General features: G+C 43.3%; 1 protein-coding gene across 6 annotated transcripts in view; it reads left to right on the top strand.

The window, feature by feature from the left end:
* The window catches only part of LOC140396552 (dedicator of cytokinesis protein 4-like), a 458932-nt gene that overhangs the window by 141995 nt on the left and 304287 nt on the right, over positions 1 to 12650 (top strand). For all 6 annotated transcript variants that reach the window (XM_072485296.1, XM_072485300.1, XM_072485297.1 and 3 more), the window contains exon 6: positions 5062 to 5210. In XM_072485296.1, the coding sequence (XP_072341397.1) occupies positions 5062 to 5210 (149 nt within the window). The remainder of the gene's footprint in view (positions 1 to 5061; positions 5211 to 12650) is intronic.

Raw genomic sequence — 12650 nt, forward strand, 5'->3', positions numbered from 1 at the left:
TGACCTGGAGGAGGGTGCAGAAGGATGGGTGAGTAAATTTGCGGATGACACTAAAGTCGGTGGAGTTGTGGACAGTGCGGAAGGATGTTACAGGTTACAGACGGACATAGATGAGCTGCAGGGCTGGGCTGAGAAGTGGCAAATGGAGTTTAATGCAGAAAAGTGAGGTGATTCATTTTGGAAGGAGTAACAGGAATACAGAGTACTGGGCGAATGGTAAGATTCTTGGTAGTGTGGATGAGCAGAGAGATCTCGGTGTCCATGTACATAGATCCCTGAAAGTTGCCACCCAGGTTGAGAGGGTTGTTAAGAAGGCGTACGGTGTGTTAGCTTTTATTGGTAGAGGGACTGAGTTTCAGAGCCATGAAGTCATGTTGCAGCTGTACAAAACTCTGGTGCGGCCGCATTTGGAGTATTGCGTGCAATTCTGGTCGCCGCATTATAGGAAGGATGTGGAAGCATTGGAAAGGGTGCAGAGGAGATTTACCAGAATGTTGCCTGGTACGGAGGGAAGATCCTATGAGGAAAGGCTGAGGGACTTGAGGCTGTTGCCATTAGAGAAAAGAAGGTTAAGAGGTGATTTAATAGAGGCATACAAGATGATCAGAGGATTAGATAGGGTGGACAGTGAGAGCCTTTTTCCTCGGATGGTGATGGCTAGCACGAGGGGACAAAGCTTTAAATTGAGGGGTGATAGATATAGGACAGATGTCAGAGGTAGGTTCTTTACTCAAGATTAGTAGGGGCATGAAATGCCCTGCCTGCAACAGTAGTAGACTCGCCAACACTAAGGACATTTAAATGGTCATTGGATAAACATATGGATGATAAGGGCATAGTGTAGATGGGCTTTAGATTGGTTTCACAGGTCGGCGCAACATCGAGGGTCGAAGAGCTTGTACTGCGCTGTAATGTTCTGATGTTAATGTGCAGTCAGTACAGTCAGATGATCACTAGATTGCAACACTAACAGGAACTATATAAGGAGTTTCCCGCTCTTTCTTAGTATTAGTGTGTGTATTGCAGCTGGAGGATAGACGTGACCAGCTCAGAGTGTAGTGTATTATTTATTTTTTTAAAAATATTTTTTTATTCTCCTCCTTTTTCACATTTTCTCCCATATTTACATCCAACAATAAACAATAATCATTAACAAATGTAATGTCAATCCCCATATCAATAACAGTGATCCCATCCTCCCACCAAACCCCAGATATTAGCCCACATGTTAACATAAACAAATGACAAAAAGGAATCAGGAACCACCCATAGTCACCATTAACACATACAGTCCCCCTCCCCCCAACCACCCTAATGTTCAATGTTATCCAGTTCTTGAAAGTGCATAATGAATAACGCCCATGAGTTGTAGAACCCCTCCATCCTTCCCCTTAGTTCAAATTTGACCTTTTCAAGTATTAAGAATTCCAGCAGGTCCCCCCGCCATGCCAGGGCACAGGGTGGAGAGGTTGATCTCCACCCTAACAGGATCCGCCTTCGGGCAATCAACGAGGCAAAGGCTACAACATTTGCCTCCGCACCCATTTCCAACCCCGCCTGGTCAGACACCCTGAATATGGCCTCCCGGGGGCCTGGGTCCAGTTTCACGTGCACCATTTTAGAGATTACCCGAAACACCTTCTTCCAGTAATCCTCCAGCTTTGGACAGGCCCAAAACATATGAACGTGGATTGCGGGACCCCTCCTGCAACGTTCACACACATCTTCTACCCCTTCTAAGAGCCGGCTCATCCTCGCCCTTGTTAGGTGCGCTCTATACACCACCTTCAGCTGTATCAGCCCCAACCTCGCACACGAGGTGGAGGCGTTCACCCTCCGGAGCACCTAACACCAGAACCCCTCCTCCATACCCTCTCCCAACTCTTCCTCCCACTTTGCCTTGATCCCTTCTAGCGGCGCAGCCTCCTCCTCCAAAAGAGCCCTGTAAACCACCGATACTACCCCCTTCTCCAGTCCCCCTGTCGTCAGTACCTCCTCCAGCAATAGTGTATTATATTAATTGTTAATTTAATCTAATCTTAGTTAATTGTATTACTAGTCAAAGTATTAAAGTAAAAGAACTCCAGTATATATTTTGTTACTCAAATAATTTGTCATCAACTGGAAGATTTCAACTGTTTAGCATCAAGTTAAATACAACTCGGCAAGACAAATGAGTAATCTATATATATTGCATCTCTGTAATATAACAGCTTGCATAATATAACTATTCCTGCGACAGGAGAACCCTGCATTTGCAGGCTACACCTTCTGCTTTCCAGTAAGATCTTCAGCCATGCACCATGTTTGTTATCATTTGAAAACAGTCTTCCATTGTGTCTGGTAAGGAGTGGTGTCGGTGACGGAAACTTGAAATAGAAAGCCACTACACCAATAGCAAAATTTGAGTGGGAGGGCTCTGAATGAGTTGGGACGGTCAAGAAGGAAACCATATATTCTAGATAAAGAATTATTGAAAGTTTTAAACATAATCCCAGGACGCAGACCAATGTGTGTATGACTTAAAATAGAAAAGACAAGTCCAGATCTGAACTGCACATTTACTTTAGAGCGGTGTTCTGAGAGATCAGCTTCTCCATTCGGTATCACAGGCAGCAATATTTCAACAAATTAATTAATTACTTGTGAAATGCTTTGGGCATCCTGAGGATGTGGAAGATGGTAAATACATTGGATTTTTTCTGCTTTATAATGTCTATTCATTGTCGAACTGAGAGAATTTTTACCTAATTCCCACGTTATTTCCCAGACATTCAAAAACTCTGCTGAGCACTTAATCCATTAACTCTTACCGTGACATGTAGTAAAGTTATTCATTCTTAGTTTCCACCTGTCCTCAGAAAGCCAACAAGTGAGATTGCTTGTAAATTTTAATTCTAATGAAGCATCAATGGACTGAATATTAGCTACTGACACAGAAAACAGGAGCCAGGAGTTCATTTTTGGGTCAGAAATTCTCCTTCCAGTGGGAAACTGAATAAAGTTGTAATTTTCACATGACTGAGCCCTGAATTGGCATGGAGACATAATTCCTGTTCAATTAAAGATAATGGGCGAACTTTCAAAGCTGGATGGCCAATCGGAGGTGCTCCAACTTCAGAGAAGCACACGGCAGTAGAACAAAGTAGCTAACTGGAAGGGCGCGGCAAGGTGATCTTCCAGCCACTTTTAAAACTTTAACAAAAAAATGCAGCCAGGCCACCACTGTTGGGGGTGGGGAAAATCCCAGGAAGTGTGGCCTTTGGCTGTAACCATAACCAGGCGGGGAGGGCAACTGGGGCCTGCTTGGAGTGCTGACACCGTGGCCTGCCGCTGGCTGTCCATCCCCAGGCGAGCAATATGAACCTTGTCGTGTAGGGAAACTGGAGGTTGCTGACAATCTTTCAGTGCGGTTGACAAGCTTCTGAATGAGCCTAATTGCCTGCCCACCTTGTATGGTGTGCAGCCTTTTCAGGCTTTAAACTTTGTTTGTTGTTCTGTTAATTTTAATTATTTTTATATTTTATTATTGCCTCCATTAGCATAGCATTTTTGGGAGGATGTTTTTGATATGAGCCGTGGTGTCATAGAATCATAGAGAAGTTGCAGCACAGAAGGAGTACATTCAGCCCATCTTGTCCGTGCCATCCCGAGGTGCCCTATCTAATCCCACCTTCCTGCACCCAGTCCATAGCCCTGTAGCTTAGAGCATTTAAGGTGCAGGCCCAGGTACTGTTTAAAATAATCTAGGGTCTCTGCCTCCACCACCGACTCGGGCAGTGAATTCCAGACACCCACTACCCCCTCATGTCCCCTCTACACTTTCTGCCTTTCATCTTGAATCTATGTCCCCTGGTTCTAGAATTCTCCACCAAGGGAAACAATTATTCCTGTCCACTCTATCTTCCCCTCATAATTTTGAACACCTCAATTAAGGCTCCCCTCAGCCTTCTTTGTTCCAAAGAAAATAACCCCAACCTATCTAATCTCTCCTCGTAGCTACACTTTTCTAACCCTGAAACCTCCTCTGCATACCAGAGCAATTACATCCTTCTTGAAGTGTGGTGACTAGAACTGCACACACTACAATTCAAACATCGTATCCTTTCTTTTATATTCTATTCTTTGCCAATGAAGGAGATATGCTTTCTTTACAACCTAGTCTGCTGCCTTTAGGGATCTGTGTGCCTGTACGCCAAGATCTCTCACTTCAGGTACCCCTCTTAGCATATTTCCATTTAGTGTGTACTCTCTAATAACTGTTTGAGATCCCTAAATGCATGACCTCACACTTCTCTGTATTAAATTCCATCTGCCACTATCTCCCATTCCACCAATCCATCTATATCATTCTGGAGATTGCAGTTATCCTCTACGCTGTCCAACACTCAGCCAATCTTTGTGTTGTTGGCAGATTTCCCAATTGTGCTCTCCATGTTTAGGTCCAAATCGTTAATATATAACACAAACAGTAAGGGTCCCAACACCAAGCCCTGTGGAACACCAATTGAAACTTTCACATTCTTGACTGATCTGCCATGTGGGACCTTGTCAAATGCCTTGCCAAAATCCATGTGCACAACATCCACTGCACGATCTTCAACGGCCCTTCTTATCCCTTCCTCAAATAATTCAATCAAATTTGTGAGGCAAGACCTTCCTTTAACAAATCCATGCTGACTATCTTTGACTAGTCCATGCCTTTCTGTGTGACAGTTAATCCTATCTCTCCGGGTTCTAGGAATTTGCCCACTATTAACGTAAGATCCCTTTTTAAACAATGGGACCACGTTTGCATTTCTCCAGTCTGCCGGTACCTCCCCTGTATCTAATGAAGATTGAAAAATCATCCTCCAAGCATCTGCTATCTCCTCCCTGACCTCCTTCAGCAGCCTCTGAAACAATCCATCTGGCCCTTGCGACTTATCAACTTTCAAGGATTCCAATCCTTTGGGTACTCCCTCTCTCTTTATGGTTTGTGTTAGCCAATTTCTTAAAGGGGAATGTTATTTTTCTGTAACATGCAAAGTCTTGTATCTTATTTCTCTCTTCTTTTGACAGAAGAATGATGGGGATCTGTTCCATCGGCTGTGGCATGTGATGAATGAGCTGCTTGATCTCCGAAGGCAGGTACTCGTGGGGCATCTAACACATGACCGGATGAAAGATGTAAAACGGCACATTACAGCTCGCCTGGATTGGGGCAATGAGTAAGTATTCCCTTCTAATTATGTTACTTCAATGTGTATGGTTTGTTTTTACTTCATTTGCTGTCCCACGGTAGTTAAAAATAAACAAAATGTAATCACGGAGAAAATTAAGATGCTAACATCAATATTGTGCTGAAAGCTCTAAAGGAAAACAGAACGGCATTTATGAATAATGGGTAATTCAGTGTGCACTTGATTGTTGGTTTAATGCAATACAACTGGCAAAATAACATTATTTAAAGGAACGAAATTGGATGGAAAGTCTGGACTGCCATAATTTTATATGGTCTGCATGTCTCTTTGGGAAAGGTTTTATAATGTAAGTGGCCATGGCTTTTGCAAGCATTGTCAGCTTTCAAATGGGCACTTTTTAAAACTTGTGTGTTTTCCTCCGTGAAGTGGAAGTTTTTATATTGTTGCTAAATTTCTAGAAAATGCTGGACCTGAAAATTCACACATTTGGCAGTGGTATCAAAGCTCAGTAGGAAGATGAATAAGCTATTTCTGCCTCTCGAGTCTGTTCAGCCATTCTAATAGATTGTAGCAGATCTGTACTGGGGCTCTATTTTGTCTGCATTGGTCCATGTCCCTCGACAGTCTCGCTTCTCAAAATTCTATCAATCTCGGTCTTGAAAATTCCAGTTGATTCAGCATCCCTTAAACATTCAGTTCCGCCACCACAAACGCACTGTGGCAGAAGTGTGTACAATCTACGAGATGCACTGCAGGACCTCACCAAAGCTCCTCCAACAGCAAATGCCTTCCAAATCCACTACCTCTACCATCCGAAATGCAAGGGCAAGCGGATACATGGGAATGCCACCACCTGAAACCTTCACCACCAAACCACTCGCCATCGTGACTTGGGGCAGCAGGGTGGCACAGTGGTCAGCACTGCTGCCTCACAGTGCCAGGGACCTGGGTTCAATTCCGGACTCGGGTCACTGTCTGTGTGGAGTTTGCACTTTAATCCCGTGTTTGCGTGGGTTTCCTCCGGGTGCTCTGGTTTCCTCCCACAGTCCAAAGATATGCAGGTTAGGTGGGGTTACGGGTTTAGGGTGGGGGAATGGGCCTATGTAGTGTACTCTTTTTCAGAGGGCTGATGCAGACTCGATGGGCCGAACGGCCTCCTTCTGCGCTCTAGGGGTTCTATGGTATCACAGTTCCCTCACTGCTGATTGCTCAACATCCTGGAGCTATCTCCCTAACAGCACCTTGTGAGACCACATGAACTACACTGGTTCAAGAAGGCAGCTCAGCACCACCTTCTTGAGCATAATTAGGGATGGGGAACAAATGCTGGCCTAGTCAGCAACGCGCACATCCCTTGAACAAATTTTAAAAAATCTCCGGCTGAGATCGATTCACCACCTCGATAAGGGTTGGACATTATTACAAGTGACTTTAATGCTGAGAAGTGGCTATGCAAACTTCAAAACCGGACATTGGTTGGTTTTGAATCTTAAAGTCCCTTGGCAAACAAGGGGATTTCTTGATGGAACCAGGAAGCCTGGAGAAGCTGACTGTTGTCTTCACTGCAGATAGAAATTAGTTATGTGCTTCACAAAATCAAAGGAGTTGTTTGAAGATCAAAGATAATTAGATCACATTTCTGGTGGAGCATCCCAAGGATGTCATATGTCCATGGAGGTCTATTGTAGGGAATTTTCCTTTAGTGTGTAGAGTTTTTGTGTGCTTTTCTTTTGATTATAAAGTACAATTGATAACCTAGTGCTGGCTTTGTTTGGCATGTGTGCAGTGAAATAATTTGTTTAAATCATGGAATCTTGTGGCTTCATGGGAGTAAATTGGAGGAAGTTCACTTTAAATGCTTGTGGTCTCTGCAGGGATTGTCGCACCTTTTTGATCCCAGTGTATGTGTGCTTCATCAGCTGCATTGTTATGGTTGTTAACTGCGTTTTGGGCTTGAAGGCTTTTGCAAGTACATTTTCAAAATTAGCTATGATATCCTGACCAAATATTTAAACTGAGGGGCTGTCGGTGAGGGCTGAGCAAGCTTTTGTTTCTGGCAGCAGGTTCACTGTGGTCTTTCCCTGGTTCAAACAGCAGTTACACGATTCACAGATAAACAAAGGGAGCATACTTTTCACTTTTTAAGTGAAGGTGTCGATGGGATTGCACAATGTGTTTGTGTCACAGCTGTGAGTTTGAATGTGTGGTGTTGATCAGTCACTCGATGGTGGTAATTGTAATTCCTACCCTGTAATTTGTGTCTATTGAGATTCCCAGCACAAGATATAATACCCGTTTCCTTTCTGGCGCACACAAAGAGGCAGAATTCAAAGTGCCCAAATGCCTTGGCAGCCACTTATATTAACTGACATCAGCTTTCTTATCACTTGTTTTTATCAGTGGTTAAGTATGATCAATAGTAGTTCTTTGATGTTGTACTTTGCATGCACAGGCAACATTTGCCTTCAGCATATTGTTCTTTGTTTATGTCTAAATGTGACACATTATGATCTGCACATGGAAAGGGCCTCTCAAAGTTAAAACTGCTCTTTTATGTTGCTAATTCAAAAAACATTCTGAGCCATTTGCTGTATTTCTGCCATACCAGATACCTTCAGTCCAGATTCCCAGTTGCAGCATTCTTCCTCTGAAATGCCAAAGACCGTTGCAACCACGTTGTTTAGCAAAGTTATTCAATTGGATTGGCCTAGTTTTTCAGGGGGAAGAGAAGTTCCAGTGGTAGGAGGAAAGATTTACCGTAAGCATTTCAGCTATCTGACGTACAGTCTTAATTAGTCTCTGAATTACCTTCTCCACCCAGGCATGAGTACTTCAAACGTAGAGAACGAACCTTGCCTTCACTGTCTGCACTTTTATCAGACAGCAAGCCACACTCGTAGCATTTATGGCAACACAGTGGCATTGTGATAATCCAGAGGCCCGTGCTCTTGGGGGCAATGGTTCAAATCCCACCACAGCGGCATGGAATTGAAAGCTATTCTAATAATAGTGACCAAGCTATATTTAAAAAAAAAAAAACCAAAATCTGCTTCACGACTGTCCTTTAGGGAAGGCAATCTACCATTCTTTACCTGATTTGGCCTACTTGTGACTCCTGACACAACGTGGTTGACTCTGAACTGCTCGATGAAATGGCCCATAGCCTAGCAAACCACTCAGTTCAAGGGAAATTGGGGATGGACCAATTATCCATCAAAGGATAAATTTAAAAAATGGTGGGAGCCTGGCCTGAAGACTATAATGTAGTTTAAAGACATGCCTGCCTGTCACAATAAAGGTCATCACAACATTTAGATACCGGATCCTTTTCAAGTGACCATTGATGGGATTTGCTGTGACTGTTGGTCCACCAGACTGGACACTGAAACTTTGTATGTTGGGCAATACTTTGCTTCTTTCCCATGTTTGAAGACACCGCATTTGGAGAGGATGTGGCATTAATTTATGTGAATTTCCTGAGATGCGGGTCACCTATCATAGCTATCAATGCCTCTAATGTTAATATTGTGGGATATGTGAACAGGAACCATTCTATCAATATCCTGAAGGTACCCCAGGAGCTTCCAGTGCCGTTCCATAGTGCAAGCACTATTTTAACGGAGCAGGCAGACTAAACTTTGGCTGCTGGAGCACCGTAGTTATGCCTTGAGCTCTCTCTGTTCACCCTACACTGCACTAAAGAGAAAGGACAGTAGGGGTTCTGCCTTCAACAGAAGTCTGTCTGGTTATGTGATTATCTTCTTGAATCAGAAATTTAGGTCAGGTAGGATCTTGCTGTAGACGCTTGAGAAAGTCTTCCAAATTCTAATGCCTGCCATATGCTACATAGTTTTACCATTCATAAGAGGAAATTTATTCAGCTGAAAGACCTGGAAGATGGGGCCCCTGTCATAGAATTTGCAGTCCTGAAGGAGGCCATTCGGCCCATTGAGTCTGCACCTGCCCCTGGACAGAGCACCCTACTTAAGCCCAGGCCTCCACCCTATCTCCATAACCCAGTAACCCCACCTAATCTTTTTGACACCAAGGGGCAATTTAGCATGGCCAATCCACTTAGAAGCACATATGGGCTGTGGGAGGAAACAGGAAGAAATCCACACAGACGCGGGGATACAGTGCAGACTCCACACAGACAGTCCCCCAAGACCGGAATGGAGCCCGGGTCTCTGGAGCTGAGGCAGCAGTGCTAACCACTGTGCCACCCTGTCTCAGCCCATTTGATGCTGAAACCCAGGTCCATGTGTTTGACACCTCGTCTCGACTATTCTTGCACCTGTCTGGCTGCTCTGCCAACTTCCATCCTCCAGAAATGAAGTTTATTCCAAACTTGTGCCTAACTCTCACCAAGTTCCATTCACCCATCACCTCATGTGCTCGCTGATCTACTTCCCAGTTCACTTGATTTTAACATTCTAATTCTTGTTTTCAGATCAGTTCAAAGTTTATCCCCTCCCTGTCTGCAATCTCCTTCAGACCCACCACCGACCCGGATATCTAGGCTACTCTAATTCTGCCCCCTTTAAGCATTCCTGATTTCATTTACTCCACCATTGGTAGCAATGCCTTCAGTTGTCAAGGCTCTAAACTCTAAAATTCTCTACCTAAACCTCTGAGTCTCTATCTCTCTTACCTCAATAAGATCATAGACTCATAGAATTTACAGTGCAGAAGGAGGCCATTCGGCCCATCGAGTCTGCACCAGCTCTTGGAAAGAGCACCCTACCAAACCTACACACCCACCCTATCCCCATAACCCAGCAACCCCACCCAACACTAAGGGCAATTTTGGACACGAAGGGCAATTTAGCATGGCCAATCCACCTCGCCTGCACATCTTTGGACTGTGGGAGGAAACCGGAGCACCTGCAGGAAACCCACGCACACATTGGGAGAACGTGCAGACTCCACACAGATGCTCCTTTAAAACCTACCTTGGACCAACCTTTTGGTCATCTGTCTCCTTGTGTAGCTGTGTGATTTGGATTGAGGGACCTTTTGATGTTTTGCAATGGTGAAGGTGACATATACAAGAGCAAGTAGGAGCAGCATGTAAGACCAGAAACACCTCAGTGAGTAGCTTGGTATGCAAATAGTTTGGGTGAAGGTGTCTGTTCCCAATCTGCTGCTAAAATAACGTCGCACCGACATTATTTTATAATCCAAGAGTGTGAATGGTACAGCATGTGTTTGGAAGCTGCATTGCTGATAGGGCATGTATGCTCTGAGGTTATGTTTGCATGCATTGAACAGGCATGCCTTGTTTTTTTTTTTGAATGGCCAGTTTTTAGATGTAGCTAACTTGGCACTCTTTCTCAGCCCAGAGAGCATGGCAGCTGCGGCGATGTGTGCGGCTTGCCAGCTTCTGCCAGCTGCATATTGGCTCCATTTGGAGATTTCCCCGAAGCCCCAGAAATATGTGCTTCCCTCTGCAACGCGTCCTTCAGCAAGGCCTCCAGCCTCTCTCCCGTGAAAAGAACAGTTGTTGGTCGGCCTTCGACTAAGTTCCTCCACAGGAATCAGCCCCTCATCAAGAAATCTTGTGCTTTGCTCCCCCACAGTGATTCAGGAGTGTGTCCTTACCACTCGCCTTGATAGACTACAGAAAGCTTTGTGCTCGTTTCCTGACGGACAAACCAAGTGGAAAATTTGCTTCGTTGTTTACTAATGATATCTGTTCACCCTGGGCTTCAGGCTACTCCCAAAAAGGAAGAAAAGTGACTCGGCAACCACTGGAGCTTTAAATAACTGTGGGCTCTGTGTCGTGATCGATGCAAAGAGATTTCTCACTACCTTTGTCATTCAATCCTCTACTGGCTGCTGTTGACTGAACAATGGCTGATTTTCCTGCTACGGAACCATTGTCTCTTTGCCGTACAGCCACACCCATACTGTTTGTGTGGGCCGCCTGATCTTGTTTTAAAATTGCTATTATTGAACATAGGCACTGCATTATTCTTAGACAAACTTTAATTTTTGGAGCTTTCTAAGTTGACATTGAATTGCCATAATAAAATGGATTGTTCGGGTATTTTTTAAATGAACAGTGTGACAATGGGATAAATGATTATATGACCTGTATAATTTATAATAGGTCGCCAGCTAAAGCATGAAGAAATTTTGTTTGGATTATTATTAATAATTCATAATTTAACAGGTTCATTTTTAATTTTGAAGTATACAATTAATGTGCGTAAATACTGAAATAAATATTGTTAAGAATATTCGATAATTTAAGCTTTTAATTACAATTTAAATGATTTATTAATCTTTGGCAAGTCAGTGCCTTTTGTCTTGCATATCTGATGCCTTTACATGACTGCCTCTTGTGTAGCAGATGGTGCCAATGTTTCCCTACAGACTTGACTTTGTGCAACAATCTCCAGTATTATTCATTGTACATTATGGAGTAGTTTTTAATTTGTTTTCCATTTCCAGTGTCTTTAGGATTGAAAAGTTTGCTTATCTATTATCACTACCTAAAAGTTGAACAAGAAGCTAAAACAAGAAGCTAAAAGTTGAACAAGAAGGTGTTGAAGGAGTTACTGAAACTAATAGAATGGAGGAGCTTAAAGGCACAGCTGAGATCCCATAGTCACCAAAAAGATTATTTTGTTGCTGCATTTTCCACTTGCTCATTCCTCCAAATGATGCACCCTGCTTGACATTAAGACATTGTATCAAATCATATTTACTTTTTAAGAGCAAGCCCCACCATTCATGTCTACTTTTGAAATCAGACAATGAAAGCTGTATATGGTGTTTAAAATATTTTCATAACTTATAAATCCTCAGAAAATCCTATTACAAAATCTATGTTGCAGCAAAGGAGTTAAGACATTTAGGTCAATATTACTTGATATCTGGAATGACATGTTGAAAAGCATAGCTCGAAATCCAGAAGCTCCTGTGGGGCTGTCTGCTGCATTACCATGTTTGAGTAGTACAGGTGTCACAAAATGGTAGGGTGGTAATAAAATTATTTTTTTGCAGAAGTAAAATCAAACTGCAATGTATTTTGTAAAACCATACATGGGCATCAGCTTCGAGAAAGTAAAGAATAGGAAACGGAGTGTTTTTTGCAATTGATACATTTAGTAGTCATTTCTGTGAAGCCAGGAAGCAGGTAAGACGCAGATGAGGTATTGAAGAAGCAACAACAAGAGAGAGGGGCAGCCAACCTCCAGAAACAGCTCAGCTAGAGAAAAAGTGTGAAAAGCAAAGAGCCAGTTTGTGCATGAGGTAGTTTTCCTTGCTGAACCAAAGACCATTCCCAAGTCCCTGTCACTTAAGCTGTGTGGTGTAGTAGTCACTGGCTGAATTTGACCAATAGGTTTCTGATTGTTTGTGAAACGGAGGGGTCTCAGTAGAGTTTAGGATTACGGGGGAAACGGATACTTCTGGGTTTCCAGTCTTTGAGGAATTAAGTGCGTCCTGTTGATGTGCTGA

Source organism: Scyliorhinus torazame, chromosome 19 (assembly GCF_047496885.1).
Source record: "Scyliorhinus torazame isolate Kashiwa2021f chromosome 19, sScyTor2.1, whole genome shotgun sequence".
Classification (NCBI taxonomy): Eukaryota; Metazoa; Chordata; class Chondrichthyes; order Carcharhiniformes; family Scyliorhinidae; genus Scyliorhinus; species Scyliorhinus torazame.